Source organism: Spinacia oleracea, chromosome 2, assembly GCF_020520425.1.
Source record: "Spinacia oleracea cultivar Varoflay chromosome 2, BTI_SOV_V1, whole genome shotgun sequence".
In the NCBI taxonomy this organism is placed as follows: domain Eukaryota; kingdom Viridiplantae; phylum Streptophyta; class Magnoliopsida; order Caryophyllales; family Amaranthaceae; genus Spinacia; species Spinacia oleracea.
The window spans coordinates 57,059,880-57,078,420 of NC_079488.1; the positions used below are offsets into that span (position 1 = coordinate 57,059,880).

Sequence of the window (18,541 nt, forward strand, 5' to 3'; positions counted from 1 at the left end):
ACCCTTTTGCCACCAGTTTGGCACATGGGTTGAAACCCCGCACTACATCTATCCCCAAGACAACTTATGGGAGAGCATGAGGCTCAAAAGTAAGGAACCTCCCTCTCCAACTTTCGGGAATAGACTTTAGGATAAACTCCGTGACAAGGTACTTGTGAAGTGCCCAACTTCTGTACCTTTCAGGAGTCATACCCTGCGCATCATAGCTAGGAAAAGGTTGTTCAATGACATAGAGCATGTCATTAATTTTCAAAACTTCAATAAGTTTCCTTTCCCATTCAAGAAAGTTAGTCAAGTCTAACTCGACATCCAGAATTTCAGATGATATGATTGTTGTTATTTTCGCGGCCATTTGATTACTACATCTGAAAAGAATTTGCAATAAATAACCATTCATAAACTTTAATAACTTTGAAATAAAAGCTAACATGCAATCATTAAAGCTATTAAACATTTCATTCATGCAAAAAGCAAAACATGGTCCAAAAAAGAATGAAACGATTCCAAGACCCTAAAAGTCCTAAATCCTTAAGCAGCTTTGGCATGTCTTAAGTAGTTTAAGATTCTAGGTAAGCAAAACCTATTGCTAGTAACCTCCAAATTACTCTTGGTTAATAAATTAATACCATAATTTATCCCATTGCCACAACATAATGCCATTGTTGTTTGAGTTGAAACCACAATCAACGTGCTCCTTTGGGACGCCTTACCACCTAAGTCAACTAAAATAGCACCTCGCTTTAGCGTAAACCTAATACCTTAGATCCTTAGATTTTTGTAAGTGCTTGATTTGGAAGGCAATTTTTAAACTCAATATTACTTTGGACCTAGTTGTTTCTATGTTGGTTCGATTATTTAGTGAACTTAATCTAATCGAGTCATACGAAACAACCTATTCATGCAAAGTATACATACATACATTCAAGCGTAATATATATCCAAATGCATAAATAAATGGTGAACTAGTATGGCCCAAAACACTTGTCTTGAAGCATCAAATCTTCATCACCATCTTGTTAGCTTGGCATCGTCTTGAATGTTCGTTCAATTGCTAACTTAAAGTTCTAAACTTTGAAATACTTGAAAATAATAAAAGTACATCAAAATTTCCATGGTACGCAGACCATATTTAAAACTTTACATTCAAAGATAGAACGGTTCGCAGACCGTATTTAACTATCCTAAAGTGGCCATACTAGTCACTTGGAGTACCTGCATTACATAAAATATACATTCTATGCATTCACCCATTCGTATGCTAAAACGAATGGCCCATATAATTATGCAAGTATTTACGTGAATTAATTAAAATTCACGTTCACATAAACGCGTCCTAAAAGATTAATCAATTTCCAAATTATTAATCCTTAGACTTTATTCTAATTAAAATTGAATTTAATTAAAATAATGCGACCGACGAAAATAATTAAAAATAATTATTTCATTTTAATTTCATTTAGTGGCTCCCACTCAAACCAATAATTATTTCGGATAATTAATTATAAAATATTAAATTAAAACTCGCGGCCGGCCCAAGTAAATAAAATATTAAATTAAATATCCCGTTAGCCCAAATTAAAGCAAACATGTCAAGCCCAAAGAATAAACAATTTTAAGAAAAAATGTCCAAGTGCATGTTTGGGCTAGGCTTGCGCCCAGCCCATCGCAGCATTGTGTGTGGCATACGAGGCACACGAGCAAGCTCGCAAACCTAGCAGCCTGGCGCGCGCGTCCCCACAGCTCGTCGCTGCCCTGCGCGCTTCGTCGTGCTCGTCCCTACGCTGCACGTCGCAGGCTTCGTGCCTTGGTTCGCTTGCAGCACTCGCAAGCCAAGGTGCTGCCTTGCTTGCCCTTTCCTCGACCAGCGCGCGCGCAGCACGCAGCTCGCCTGCTGCTGCCCACGTCGCTGCGGCTCGGCACTGGCATGGCAGCCCGCATGGCTCGTCGAGCCATACGTCAACGCTACCTTTGTGTTCGTGCCTTTGGTTCGTACTACGGACCAAATTAATAAAAAAAAAAATTAATTTCACGAACTTTGCATTAATGTTATTTGTGAGGGGGTCGAAAAAGCACGAGGCTAATGCGTGACCTCGTCCCTCGTGGGTGTAACGCTTCTTTTTGTCAAATCAAGTGTAATTGGATTTCCTGTGAGTTTACACCCAATTGACTAGTAATATAGGAGTCGCCATTCAGTTTTTAACGACAATGAGAAAACTGTCAAAACCCGGTTATCGTGACATAAAGGGAGTGCAATTATGTTTGACCACAACGGCCGTAGGTTCCCTTGTGATCCCTGGTGGTGGGGATCGCTCAACGTACACCCGCAGGGTAGAGATTGAGGGTTCGGGGGACTGTAACTACCGAGAGGAGTACTCGCTCTTCGATAACTCCAGAGGCAGGATATCCTTACTAGCTCAGCATAAATAATTGAAGGGACATGCGTTAACTATTAAACTAATCTGAGTCGATTTTAACAATATGCAACATATAGTACTAGATCGAACGCGATTATCTGATTTAGATTGTTTTAAGGGACCTAGCATGATAATCCAATTTCCAAAAACATCATATTTATTAGGCGTGATCGAACAATCAGATTTAGTTAGTTTAACAGTTCATGAAAGGGCGAGGAAAGCAATTAAATCATAGAAAAGGGACACATTACGACGCACCCTTGAGAGGTACGTCACGGTTCTCAGAAACTAACCACTTTGACTTTGCTATTTCTCCTTTTATTTAACGAATCTCAAGTTATGGGACAAGATACGTTCCGTTCGATTTATGGATCGATTGCGACAGAACGCGTGATCAATTTCGCAGCGTGAGGCTTAGGCTTAGGGGTTGGAGTCAATACTCAGAATAATCATTGTGTGTTGTGTCCTTTTCACGTCGAACTTAAAGCCCTATTTATAGAAAAGAGTTCGTGGAAAGATAGAATTGTAGAACTCTAATCCACAAGGAATTAGGAAAAAAACACGTACCAGGTATTTTCAGTGCCCAGGCCTGGGCGCCGAAGATTTCGGCGCCCAGAGCCAGGCGTTGAAAATAGGATCTGGGCTGTTTTTCTTAGTCAGATTCGGATTCCTAGAATCCGGAGTATTTGAGATTTAATTGAGTCTTTTAGTGCGTATTAACCTTGTGACGGGATGCGTTTGGGCCCGTTACGAACTCTAGGCTCGTTAGGATTTTAATTAATACGTGACTCTTATTTCCGAATCATATTAGGAATAGGATTCTCTCATAATCTCTATCTCATTTAGGATTTATATTGGAGTGCAACACCTAATTCTGACAGATTTCTATCTTTTATGACTTGCCACTTTTAACAACTACCCATTACGACAGTTACTATTTTTAGCAGGTTTCCATAAATAGTAGGTTTCGGGTGAAATGAAAAGGGGAATTGAGATTCGTTATTTAATAGGAGATGCGTTGTCAAGTTGAGATTTACGTTTTCATCATCGAACCTTCCCTTTCGGGAATGGGGACAAAAGTAGGTGTCTACATTATTTTTCATAAAAAAGTTACGATTTTTATTTTCGAAAAACAACGGTTTTTACGATTTAATAAACTTAAAGACAATCCAATTTCGTAAAATATTAAATCAAGGCTAACATTATTCAAATTTTAAGAACGAACGAATCAACTAAAGATTTGAACTTTTAAATAATAAAATTAAAAACTTTAAATCGTTATTTAACATTTAAATTTCAGATTTTAATAATTAGGTTTAAGTGCGATTAAAATTAACGAAACCATTCAAAACTTTAATCCAATAATTTTTAAAATTAGCCACTGACCCATGAAATTATATTCCCTTTCCCAATTAACCGAATTATTAGATCTAAATTATTTTAAAATCAATTAAGGATCTAAATTTTACGATTTTGGGGAAAGCGAAATTAGGGTTTATACTTATCGGAAAAATCTCACATTTTCACCATAGATCAATAATATACCCAGTGACATCGTGTCAAAATTTCAAGCAATTCCGAGTTGTTTAGGTCGACCTTTTAATTGAATTACTTTCCGACACTTTTAATTTTTATTAAAAAATTAACAAAAACGCCCAAAAAACGACACTTCGAGGCTTGTTTTTGCAATTCTGTTCTCATGACTTGATCTTAGAAAATCGTTTTCAATCAGATTAGGGTTTGAAAAGTCGAAAAATCGAATCTTTTTGAAATCAGACCTTATTACGCAATTCATCCAATAATCCATGATAAATCCGAAAATTCAACAAAAATTCCCCAAAAATTCGACAACAGCAAAAACAAATAAATCATGCTAAAACATGCTTTGAATACATAAGGCTCATGATACCACTGTAGCGGAATACAGTTAAACATAATAACATGTGCGGAAACAATCCCCAAAGCCAGGAAACATGTATAAAGCACAATTAATCATACTTACGTTTGAAGCGTGTTTTCCCTAGTAATCTGGTCAACGAACACGAACTTAGAACTCCACTTGTCGTTCCTCTACTTGGTTCACCGACACGATCAGATCCGTCTTGATAATCGTAGCTTAGACAATCGATCAAGAGTGTTTGCTTTTGGGAAGAACTCACTTTGGAGGCACAGAGAGAATTAGGGTTCTCCGAGTCTCTAGGGTTTGAGTGTGATTGAATTGTGTTAGGAAAACTGGGGTGTGTAGGTTATTAGAATAACCTTACTAACCGGCCAAGCCAATAAGGCCACGACCGGCCAGCAAGCCCACCACACACACACGCGAGCACGCAGCAAGCTGGGCCGTGGACCGCGCGCTGCTGCTGCTGCGTTGTGGTCTTGGCCCGCGCGCGCACACGCAGCCGCTTGGCTTTGGGCCAGCGCTGCTGTGCTCGTGTTGCTTGCGTACCAAGCGCCCATGGGCCTTGAATGCTTGGTGCATTCGGCTCGTGGGCCGCTCTTCGTATGCGCGAATTAATATCGTTCAGGATATTATTTATCGTTTCGTATACGACGAATCACCATCGTAGGATACGATTTATTCGTTTCGCCCAGCTTACGAATATTCGCGATACGATATACGATTCCGATGCAAGGTCGTATCGTATAATACGTTTTCCAAAATTAATTCCCGAAAAGCTATTAAATGAATTTCCAATTCATTTAATCCGGTGATCTGTTACGTGTCATTGGTGTGACCTTGTAGGTTCAGTCAAGAGTAAGTTGTGAGCTTAATATTCATTAGAATTCACTGATCGGAAGCATTGCTCCAGCTAGCTGTTCCGATCACTTGATCTCACTGAATTAATTGTTCGCAATTAATCTGAACCTTGGTATTAGACTTAATGCACCTTGGGTGAAGGACATATTTCCTTCATTTCAACCCATTGGAAGTATTTTGAATTTTGTATTTAGAAGCAATGGAAGACAAGGATCTTTTGTAGCTTGAAGATGAATTTGAAATTTGAATTTGATTCGGAGTTTGAACTTGGAAAAGGAAAAGAAGCATTTTTTGTATAGAGTATAAGGCTTTGAGTTTTGAAAATCCCGGCATTATGCTGCCATGGATTTGAGACATTGGATTTGGAATTTTGAAAGTCCGACATCATGCCGCCGTGGACTTGGAATTTTGAAATGTTAGGTCATGGAATTTTGAATTTGAAATTGAATGAGGAAAATCTGGCACTACGCCATCATGGATTTGGAATTGAAAAGTTTCGAATAGGGGACTTGAGATTTGGAAGATTGAACTTAGAACTTCGAACTTGAGGTTTGAAATATGGAATGGAAAAGTCGGCATTATGCCGGCATGGATTGGGAACTAGAAATTTTGAGTACGGGACTTGAAGTTTGAAAGATTGAACTTAGGAATTTGGTCTTGAAGCTTGAATTGAAAAGTTGGCATTACGCCGACATGAGTTTGGGTACTTGAATTTGAGGTTTGAGATTGGAATTGGCAACTTGAATTTCAAGTTCGAAAGACGGAATTTGAAGATTTGAATGCTTGAACTAGAAAATCCGGCATGACGCGGTTGGACTTGAATTTTGAATTTGGAATTTTGACTAGAAAATCCGGCATTATGACGCCGTTGGATTGAACTTTGAATTTGAAACTTGAAATTTGGACTAGAAAATCCGACATGACACCGTTGGACTTGAATTTTGAATTTGGAATTTTGACTAGAAAACCCGGCATTATGACGCCGTTGGATTTGAACTTTGAATTTGAAACTTGAAATATGGACTATCAAATCCGGCATTATGACGCCGTTGGATTGAATTTGAATTTGGCACTCGATGTTTGGACTAGAAAATCCGGCATTATAACGCCGTTGGATTTGAATTTTGAATTCGAAATTCGAAATTTGGACTAGAAAATCCGGCATTATGACGCCGTTGGATTTTAATTTGAATTTGGCATTTGTGCGTGAGGCGTGTTTGAGGGTTTTGAATCAAATGGACTTGCACTCCTAAAAGACCTTAAATCGGCGATTTTAGATGCACGAGGCTTGAATGATGCTCCTAGGGGGTTGGTTTCCTAGTTGGAGGCTAATGGGTTTTGGCAAAGCTAGAACTCGAGGTTAGCCTTTCACGCGTGCAAAGACGCCCACACAATGCACAAGTAGCACGTTGTCACACTAATAGGAATATGAATGCGACATGCAAAGTTCTCAACCTATGGTCGGTCTAAGTTTTGTATGATGCAAGTGGTCGGCTTTGGGTGTCAGAAGGTACTCGACTAAGAGGCGGATCCGGCGACAACTTGCACATCCACCTAAGGGACGTGTGTGTCGGCAGATGACCTCCATACTTGACATCGGGAATGTCAAGCAAATACCAAGTTAGAAAAGAAAAAGGAAATGGGGGTTAAATGTGAGCACCAAGATATTTAGGTGAAATTGTAGAGAGAGAGTGAAAATTTCACCAATTGCGCCAATGTCAGTGATGAAAATTTAGGCGGCAAAAATGGTGAAATAATTTGCATAATTATTTTTCGTAAAATTTATTTTCTATTTTGTTTAATTTCTTCCCCCAATTTCTTCCCCCAATTTCATAATTATCTTTCAGATCTGGGTTGTTTGATTAAAAATTTGAAATCCGTATGAACAATTCAGTCACGTATGAATGAAGCCATCGAATGTGGAAGCTAGGCTCACCTTGTGTATGGTGTTTGTCATGAAGTAGGCGTGGATAAGTAGGCGATTGGGCAAAAAATTGGTAGGCGGCGGTAATGAGAACTTCTAAGGAGGGTGAAGGAGTGGTTGGAAGAAAAAGGAGGTTGCAATTAAACCAGGTATGTTTCCAAGTTTCCGTAATTAGTTGTAATTAATAACCAATTATTTCATTAATTAATACAATAAATGCATTCAAGTATTCGTGGAAAAATAAATTTGAAATATTTATTTAAATTAGGTCATTCAATTCAGTGAGTAATCTCGAAATTATTTAGGGTTTGAATTTGTTTATTATCGATAATATAAATTTGAGTAATGTTGAAATTACGGTTTGAATTTGGTTACGAAATATGTGTAAAAAAATTAGGATAAAGATGATTGGAATAAAAATTAGGATTTCAACGATGATTGGAATAAAATTTAGGGTATTGTTTATTGTTAAATTGTGAAATTACGGAAAACATTTTGTTAAAAAAGGAAAAGGAAATGGGGAACACGAACTCATTGGTAAACATTTTTAAGGTTTGGTATCGGAAGCTTGTACCATACTCCAAATTAAACACAATAAATTTCATTATGTAGGTTCTTGAATTGGATGGGGAGGAAGAGTTGTTGGATGATGTAGGGGAATATTGTAGTGATGATGGGTTTGACGAAGATGATGGGGTAGGTGATGCTGTAGAGTCTGAAGATGGGGGAGTTGGGGACGTAAAAGTTGGTGAAGAACGTTGGGAAGATGACGAGTATGATGTTGTGGATGATTATGATGAAGCATTAGATGACGGAGATGAATTAGATGAAGAATTGTGTATTGAAAATGATGATGACCTGAATGAGGTTAATGATGATAATTATGATGAATCCGGAGAAATCGGAGTAGGGCGAAACACTACTTGTATGGAGGATGAAGACATTGGCGGCCTTGGTGATGGAGATTGGGTTTCAACCAATAACTCAGATATGTATACAACTCCTACGAAGCGGAACAAAGGTCCTGTTCTACCGACCCCTTCGATCTGTTGGAATGTCATTTGCTAATTGGGAAGCATTGAATAACTATTTTCGATCCTACGGGGAGCAACAAGGTTTTGGTGTAGTGTGTATGGGAGGGAATAAGAGCGGGGTGAAAGACAGTGAAACGGGCAAATTGAATTCCCTGAGGACCTATGTTTGGAGGTGTGAGTGTCATGGACGGCCAAAATACCGGCGGATGGTGAATGGAAGGGTAGTTACCTGCGTAGAGGAACCAATTCTTAAGAGGAAGACGAAGAAGTGTAGTTGCCCTGTTATGCTATATGGTGCTCGGACGAAAGAGAATTTATGGGTTGTGAAGAGTGTTGTTACTGAACATTTGAACCACATTCCCACTCCTACCAAGTCCAACCATATATCCATGTTCCGGGTCAGGAAAATAACTCAAACAATCCTGAAACAGATTGAAAATGATAACGATTCAGGTGCACATGTGGCTCAGATTTTCAATAACTTAGCGGGAAGAAGGAATGGTGTAGAGAATATTGGTTTTACGAAGAAAGACGTGCATAATATTTTGAATAGGAGGATGCGATTGAGGCTACGAGATGGGGATGCTGTTGCAATGATAAATTATTTAGATAAAATGACAAAGGATAATCAAAAATTTTTCCATCTCCACCGGCTTGATAAAATAGGGAAGTTGCAGGATGTAATGTGGGTTGATGCTCGTAGCAGAGCCGCGTATGAGTATTTTGGGGATGTCGTTTGTTTTAACTCCACGTACTTGACAAACAAGTATGAGTTGCCATTTTCGAACTTTGTTGGGGTGAATCACCATGGGCAAACAATTTTGCTTGGATGTGCATTAGTGTCTCATGAAACCGCGGAAAGGTTTGTTTGGCTATTTAGGGCATGGTTGTCTTGTATGGGGGGTAAAGCTCCCGCTGCTATTATGACCGACCAGGATGCGGCTATGAGGAAGGAAATTAGAATAGCAATGCCAATGCCTAAAACCAGACATCGTTGGTGTATGTGGCATATTATGCAGAAGTTCAGCCGAAAATTGGGTTCGATGACTGATTTTCCCCAAATAAAAGTTGCCCTACAGAATGTCATATACAACAGTTTGACCCCTGTTGAATTCGAAGAAGGTTGGGCTGAAGTGGTGGAAACTTTCAAGCTGAAGGAGGCTAAGGAATGCTACAAGTGGCTAGTAGGTATTGATCATGGTTTGGTACTACTTTTAATTCTAATCGTGATATGGTAAAGTATACATTATACGAAACCGCGATAACATTTTGGATTGGTACACGTTTTCATTTAATTATGTACCAAACTGCATTACATATTTGATTTACATGTGCAATGTGGTAGGTATTTCATATATGGCATTGTCTTTGGTGAGAATGTCTTTCATGTTCAATTCCTTTGTTGTTAATTTACCTAATGACCTTTTTTTAAATGTATAAGGGTTGTATAATCAGCGAGAAATGTGGATACCTGCATATGTGAAGCATATTTTTTGGGCGGGGATGCAGACGACTCAGAGGGTTGAGAGTATTAACAGTTTCTTCGACGGGTACTTGAAGAAGAATACGAGATTATATCAGTTTTCTCCTAGGTACTGCAAGGCCATGGAAAGTAGGGCCAATGATGAAAAATCTGCTGATGTGAACTGCTGTCGTTTTACTCGGTCTTTGGTTGGAGAGTTTGCTGTGGAGAGGAAGTTCTAGAAACTATATACGGATGCGAAGTTCGTTGAAGTCCAGATCCAATGTATGCGGGTATGTTACGTAACACCTATTACTTCGAAAGTAGTTTCTGATGTGGAGGTTGAGCATACGGTGTCTGACAAAGTATGGGTATGGTCCAAGTTCTTGAGAAAGGAAATATCTTTGGCAGGCCGGAAGCGTATATACGTCGTGATGTTCAACAAGGAGACCTCATTTGCAAAGTGTGACTGCAAACATTTTGAGTGCCACGGCATTATGTGTAGGCACATCATTAAGGTGTTGGACGTGGAGGATGTAGAAAATGTGCCTGCTGGATATATAGTTGACCGATGGAGGAAAGAAATACAACGCAAGCACACTCTTGTGAAGGTTGCTTATCATGATCCCGAGAAAACAGAAGAAGTTAAGCGCTATGACCGGATTATGAATGCGGTGGAACCTGCTGCCCTCCGTGGATCACTGTCCGAGGAGAAGTTGGATTTGGTCATAGAAGGTATTATGAATATTTTGTTACTTCTTGATGAGAGTGATGCTCTTTCAGCAGTTCGTGATAACGAAGCTGGTGCACTGACTTCCGGGGGGAACAGGATGGCGATTGTTGGACCTACAACACCAGGCTCCGTTAACAAACCTCCAAACAGCGTTGGGGATGATACTACCACACTTACCCCCCCTGTAATGGTTAAAGATCCTGTTCCGTGCGGTGGTTTAAAGGCTCACAGGACTCGTGAAAAAAGATTTTTACAACCAGGTGAGAATAAAAACCCCGCAAGGAAGCAAGTCAGGAAAAATAAGAGTGTTGTACCACAAGACTTTCCAGAAACCAGCAATTGTCAGAACACTTGCCTTCCTCAACACAACTACGTGCAACCGCCAAACACCTTCCATCCTGGTTGGGGATCCCACGATCAATATGTGAGTGAATCACATACGCTACAAATTAAACTTAAACAAATATTGATGTGAGTTTGTGAGTTTGTGATATTCTATTTAAACAAATATTGATGTGAGTTTGTGATTTTTCCAGGGGTATAGTGCTGATTACCCGCCTCAAATGGCTGGGCAAGTAAGGGGGACTATGGTATACCCTCAGCAGAACTACAACAATGGGGTACCTGTTCAACAGTTTCAGGTGATTTTTTTCGTGTCATTTTGTACCACTCATGTTATTAAATGTTTATTAACTGTCAACAACATTTAGCTTGTATTTATTAGCGTTTGACATGTATACAGTCATCTGGAAGAGTAAGTGGAGTTGTTGCCACAAATTTGTTTCCCTCAGGACAGACAGAAATTCGCATGTCTGTGGGTGGGATTCGTATGACCCCGGAGGGTGGTGACGTACTTTTGTCCCAAGACCGTTGTGGTATATCAATGTCACAAAACATATCTGGTGGTCCGATTTCCCAAAACCTATCAGGTTTACACATGTCCCAGAACATTAATGGTGTGCAAATGTCGCAAAACTTGAGTGGAGTGCAACTATCTCAGATGTCGCAAATGTCCCAGAATGCTGGTTCCATTCGTTACTTCACCAGCAACAGCAGCAATAGAGGTGGAAATTATCAAGAGGCCGGGAGTCATTGTATGCCTGCAAATCAAAACCAGCACCGGCATAGTTTCCAGGTTGTGAACGAAACCTCCCATGGGGATCACCGTAGTTATCAACCAACTACTAAACACTTGTTGCAGTCCAATCCGGGTTTTTTAGTCAATGAGGGTGGGTGTGGTACGCATTCTATACATGGCGCCAGTGGTAATCCAGTATTCACTCAAGACCTGCTCGGTTGTCATGACCTTACGAAGAATTAGAATTGATTTCCATGGTGAAGTCCACCCAATAAATCTACCTTTGTGGTACGTTATTTGAAGTTGATTGACTTCCATCCAATAAGTCTGAATTATGGCGTGTTACCATATGTGCATTCCTCTATAACCATATGATTCAATTTGTAACCCAATTTGGGGTTTACAGGATGTCGTAACTTAAATAAGGTTACTTTAGATACTTTCGTAAACTGAATTTTCATTATTGACACAAAACTCTAAATTAGTACAGGCAAGATGTACTAAACCCTGTATAATTCGGTAATTTGGTACCCTCTTTCGTGTTTGCTATGTTTTACAGTATTTGTGTTAGTGTATTTGTGGTACCTGTTATAGAACGACCATTTGTTAAAGTTATAGGTACTAAATCTTGTCGTAACACCAGTATATTTTTTTTTAAATAAAAGACGAATAATACGTTTGAAGAATAATACTAGTAATACGAAAAGCATCATCCGAAAAATATTACATGGAAGGCTTAGGGTAGCCAGCGCTGCCTAGGTTAAAACTACAAAATACACCTATTAAATATCCGACGAGCTAAAGGTCGGCAATGTCTGAACAACAACAAATAACTTACCTGTTACTATTACGCAATAGAAGTAGGATAGAAAAATCTACCCAAACCTTATAACTAAATACGTCATGGTGATGAATACTATGCCGATAAATACTACGCCGTAGTTAAGCTAGTACCTAACTAAGTTCTTATACTACAGGTAAAAACCACCCTACATATAATAAGTACTACACACTGATGGGGAAATTTGTGTATAATAGCTCCAGGCTCTGGCGCTTACAGTTCCAGTTTACGCGCAAGTGGTTGCTTCCGGGGCTTCACCGACTACATAAATCAAATAAACGATTACAATCAAGTTATATGGTTTCTAATTGTCTACATTATATAGTTCGTATGAGACATAATAATAGCGGTAGCGGTACCATACTCACCCATAACGGTACCATACTCACCCATATTGTACCAGTATGCATTGTAATGCAGTACTATGTACACCTGTTTGGTACTAAGGAGTCAACCGAATGCAGTAGAAGACGGTGTAAGCATACCTGCTTGGTACCCTAAGGCAGTACAAGACAGTGTAAAACAAAGTCGTTTGGCCGAATAAATGAAGTACCTCAAATAAGACAGTAAACAGGACGTTGGCCGAACCCAAATCAGATTCATTGTAGTTTGGCAACAAGTCGTTTCCCCGCCACATAAGGACTACCCCTCCGCATTGATTCTCAAACCATTTGGATTGATATTCTCCTGGTAAGTTGCTAATTAGCTCCCTGCAGTCGTTGTTACTTATTCGAGCTTCAGTAACGACCATGAGTGATGGATGGTGCCTTGCAAACATCTCAAAAAAGGTGGCTTTGAATGAGGGTCTGGTAATGGATAGGGCGTTCCATGCAACGACCATCGTACCTCGTGGTATCATGGCGGGTACCTCCGTCCCAACCATAGTCTTTCCCTCTAACCACACCTCAGTGTAAGCCCGTGGTTTGGTCTGAAAATACCTTGGAACAACAGTAACTTCTACCCCAGTAAACATATGTTCCACACTCATAACATGAATAGCGTGAGCGTTGGATGCAATGAAAACGTGGCTCCTGAAATCAGGGAAATTGTACACAGGGAGGTCGTCCACAACTACAGCTGGCCTAGGGTCTACCACAGCGAGGAGGTTGTTCGGGTACAACAACCACGACCCTTGTGCAGCAAGCCGGTTGGAACACCAATCTAAGTAGGCCCAAAACCCTAGATGCATATTAGGGTGGTCCGTAATTAAAGGGTGGTGTGCAGGCTGGATTTTACCTGCAGAGGTGACCATCACAGAACAAGGGAAAATAACAGGGTGGTAAGGCAACTTACTAACGGCACAATACAGCTGGATATTCAGTTCATTTTTTATTGCGTGCGGCACACGGAGACCCATTTTTGCGTCTTCGACGTCGATGGAGTAGGAAGTGGTGTTGTAGTTCAATTCAGGCCTGTTTGATGATTTTGGCTGCTCGAAGTAGATTATGCCTTTTGGGTGGCAGAGTAGTGATCGGCTGCTATCACAAACAAGGATAGATTTGCCTTTGTCCATTTTTGGCAGGTTTGCCGGTGGAGAATTTGAAAATTAGGGTTTGAACAGCTAGAAGGAGAAACGAAATGGTATGAAGTGGGTTGGTTTGAGGAGTCCCCACTGGAAGTAGTTGTCAACTATAAAGGGAAGTGATTACTACCCCAACGTTGTCGGTGAAAAAACGTAGTGCAATAAATTCCTAACAACCTAGGTGGGTTAAAAAGTTATTACGTCATTTGGTACCACCAGGTTTACTAATTTTACTACTTGGTACCGCTCAGAGTACTTTTCCACTTAATGCAAACTACTGCAATTTAACGTTATCTACATAATTGTTCTTATTGTTGAGTGAAATCAATATTTGAATGTTGAACACAATTTATCCGAATTTGGTGATGTTTTCGTTTGATTCAGTAGTTTGGGACACTAAGATTGTCGGTATGGAACAGCAGACTACTAAGTTTTGGATTTTAGGGTTATGTGTTTTCGTTACTATGAGTTGTGGGACACTAATATTGTCGGTATGGAACAGTAGACCACTAAGAATTGGATTTTAGGGTTACGTGGTTTCGTTAGATTAAGTAGTTTGGCACACTAATATTGTCGGTATGGAACAGTAGACTACTAAGAATCGGAATATAGGGTTATGTACGAGTTAGTGATATGTTTGAAGGTATAGGGTGTAGGGTACATGGTCATTTAATGTGTGGTTAATTTAAAAGACGGATATTATAGGTATTTAATTTGGCGTGACCTATTCGACACTAGGTCTGGTGTCCGAACATTGTTAACTAATTTTCCAAATTACTCCAAACCCAATATTAGTAATATAATTTAATGATTACATTTTTGAACTTTTATTAGTACTAATACCTCATTAATAAGTTGTTTACGTCTTACAATATCATGTGTTTATGTCTTAGAATATGTGTTTAAAATTGGAAATTCTCACGTCTTAGAATAAAATGTGTTTACGTAACAATATAACAATGTAAGATTACATGGTTGTCTTAATTTACGTATGTTATGATGTTCGATGATGTTATATTGGTCCTGATATTTATATTCAAAATATCAAGTGTTATTAATTTATGCAAATACACATATTGAAATTTTATGATTTGATGATGACCACGATCTGTACGCCTACGACCATACATTACACTTAGTAAGACTATTACTACATAATTATATACATATGTGGTTATAAATGATAATTACTTACTACGTGAATGAATTAGGTAAATCTAAGGTAATCGAATTGAATGGGTTTTGGAAATCAACTATCCGGTTCTTAACACTACTAAGGTTTGTGAGCGTGGTCGGATTTATAACATCATTGGTTATATTTTCAACCCCGGACCCAGATGACATTGGGACGATTTCACGACCGGGTAAACATTAAGTCCCTTAACCAATACGATTAATTAACCAATACGATTAATTAACCAATAACAAATACGATTAATTATAAACTTATTCTAAATTAAGCTCCCGAGTTGTGACCTAAAGCACCAAACCTACGAAATGGCCTATCCCAAACGACGTAATAATAGGAGAATTCCAAAAACAATTTGAAACAATGAGCGGGAATTTTCCCGCCTCCCTCAGTCAAAATTCAAAACTGTTGGAAGCTTGTCAAAGAATCTTTGACCTTGACCACCACAGCTATATAAGCCACAAGAAATTGTTGGCCACTTCCTACCTCATTTTACTTAATTTAAAATCAAATAACGCCGGGTTCCTAATGTCTCATAGTTCTAATTCCCTAAGGTCACCGCCGGCAAACGTGGGATGCGTAGATGGTCGGAAGATGCTCTGGTGCGAGACGATTAGTTGTCCAACATGCATCACTTGCATAACTGAACTTAGGATTTCACAGACAACCACAAATCCACATAAATTATATTTTAAATGTCGATTTTGTGGGTGGTTCCGGTGGGTTGAAGATCACAATTTAATAACAGAAGAAAACATGCTGCCATCGCGTCTTGTTGATGTTGGGCTGGACCGCGTTCTCCACCGCCTCGACAAGATTGAATCATGCATTTGGATGTTGTATAAATTATTCGTAGTTTGTCTTATAGTTTTTGTGTATTTTCTCCTCGCAAAGTAAATCGACGTTTCCTTTGTAAAAGATCGTAATAATCAATAAAAAGCGTATTTTATGAGTTGGACAATTTCATCAATATCATTCGTATATAAATTACATCTGTGTGTCGTATTCCCGTATGTTATTTTTCGCGTTAATTGGGGGACTGTATTTGTTATAGATTAGGGAAAGCTATTATTACCTTTCATTGGGTGTTTCCGTCTGCTAAGCTTAGCACATCAATAGCCATCGTTTTGCTCGGGAAATCGTTCCCGGGATCACAGCCTACGTAGGAACAGGAACAAATTGTTAGTTGTTTTATCAAACATTCACCTACAATGAACCAGAAACATACATTCTTTCCTTGTAACCCCCATTGTACAATATCAAACATTTGGTGTTTTATATGCCCTCGTTTGGTATAGTAATACCCCAAAATACGTGTTTTTTCGGTCATATGAGTTTTCTATGGATCGAAAATGCATGCCCGAAACTGAATGGTTTGGTACACCATGTAGTTATTGTTGGTGTACCAAACCTGTAGACACCTACTTTTATCCCCGTTCCCGCAAGGGAAAGGTTCGATGATGAAAGCATAAAAACTCCACTTGACAACGCATCTCCTATAAAATAAACGAATCTCGATTCCCCATTTCATTTCACCCGAAACCAGCTTTTTATGGAAACCTGCTAAAAATAGTAACCGCCGTAAAAGGTAGCTTCTAAAAGTGGAAAATCATAAAAGATAGAAACCTGTCAGAATTAGGTGTTGCACTCCAACATAAATCCTAAATGAGATAGAAAACCGCGAGAATCCTATTCCTAATAGGATTCGGAAATAAGAGTTACGTATTAATCGAAATCCTAACGAGCCTAGAGTTCGTAACGGGCCCAGACGCATTCCGTCACAAAATTGATACGCGCTAAAAGACTCGAATTAATCTCAAACTCTACGGATTTCAGGAATCCGAATCTGACAAAGAATTCGGCCCAAACATGACTTTCAACGCCCAGAGCTGGGCGCCGAAATCTTTGACGCCCAGCCCTGGGCGCTGAAATTACAAGGATCTCTATTTTCAACGCCCAGCCCTGGGCGCCGAAATCTTTGACGCCCAGAGCTGGGCGCCGAAATTACCTGGGACGTGTTTTTTCCTAATTCTTTGCGGATTAGAACTCTGCAATTCTATCTTTCCACGAACTCTTCCCTATAAATAGGCCCCTAGTTTCGACGTGAAACAACACACAACAACACATAATTATATTCAGAGTATTGACTCGAACCCTTAGCCTAAGCCTCTCGCTGCGAAACTGTTCACGCGTTCTGTCGCAATCGATCAATAAATCGAACAGAACGTATCCTGTCCCATAATTGAGATTCGTTAAATATAAAGGAGAAATAGCAAAGTCAAAGTGGTTAGTTTTCTGAGAACCGTGACGCACCTCTCAAGGGTGCGTCGTAATGTGTCCCTTTTCGATGATTTAACTGCTTTCCTCGCCCTTTTTATGAACTGTTAAACTAACCTAATATGATTGTTCTATCACGCCTAACAAATATAATATTTTTGGGAAATCGGATTATCATGCTAGGTCCCTTAATGCTATTTAAATCAGATAATCACGATCGAATTAGTATTATATGTTGCATATTGCTAAAATCAATTCAGATTAGTTTAATAGTTAACGCATGTCCCTTCAATTATTTATGCTGAGCTAGTAAGGATATCCTGCCTCTGGAGTTATCGACGAGCGAATTACTCCTCTCGGTAGTTACAGTCCTCCGAACCCTCAATCTCTACCTTGCGGGTGTATATTGAGAGATCCCCACACCAGGGATCACAAGGGAACCTACGGCCGTCGTGGTCAAACATAATTGCACTCCCTTTATGTCACGATAACCGGGTTTTGTCAGTTTTTCTCATTGTCGTTAAAAACTGAATGGCAACTCCTATATTACTAGTCAATTGGGTGTATACTCACAGGAAATCCAATTACACTTGATTGAATAAAAAGAATCGTCACACCCACGAGAGACAAGGTCACGCATTAGCCTCGCGCTTTTTCGACCCCCTCACAAAACCGTCGTTTGGAACCTTATCTGATACTATCTGTGTAAAACGGAAGACACTTACATGAAATTGTAACGACGCAAGGTGTTTAGGTTTTGCTCCCCCCATTTGACAAACGGGATCATGCCGGTAAGTAATCGATGGCTGGACTTGGTTGACAGACCAAAACATAACAACACCCCCGGCTCGTCCTTCGGGACCGAATAAGTCATGTTGGTACGTCCCAGGCAGTGTTTGTGCGATAAGCAGTAGTTGAGTTTCATTTATTCTTGACTCGGTCACGATGATAATGGACGGTGTAAGTTGGGAAAATATGCGATAGAAGTGTTCCTTGAACGAAGGCCTGGTTACACCTCTAGCATTCCAAATGACCACTAACAATCCCTTTGCCAGTAGTGTCGGTGTTGTATGACCGACGTATTGTTCTGTTGATCCCAAGTGATTATGGTGGTAACCCTTTTTATACAGGTTCCCTTCACGGTAGAAGACATCAACGTCAATTGAGTGAATGTAGTTAGAGTTTTTCATGACAAGAAGTCCATCGGTGTAAGAACCAAAAAATATAGGGGTTTTTTTGATTGGTACAGTGTATACCGGTGTTTGGTCAATATGTAGTACTGGAATGGGATCAATGAAAGGTAAGTAAT

General features: G+C 39.5%; 1 protein-coding gene across 1 annotated transcript; it reads left to right on the forward strand.

Moving 5' to 3' along the window:
• Nucleotides 1-8,228: 8,228 nt before the first annotated feature.
• On the forward strand, nucleotides 8,229-9,834 carry LOC110799704 (protein FAR-RED IMPAIRED RESPONSE 1-like). Its single transcript, XM_022004979.2, has 3 exons — nucleotides 8,229-9,330; nucleotides 9,476-9,501; nucleotides 9,586-9,834. Exons 1-3 carry the CDS (start codon nucleotides 8,229-8,231, stop codon nucleotides 9,832-9,834), a joined length of 1,377 nt encoding a protein of 458 aa, XP_021860671.2.
• The last annotated feature ends 8,707 nt before the right edge of the window (nucleotides 9,835-18,541 follow it).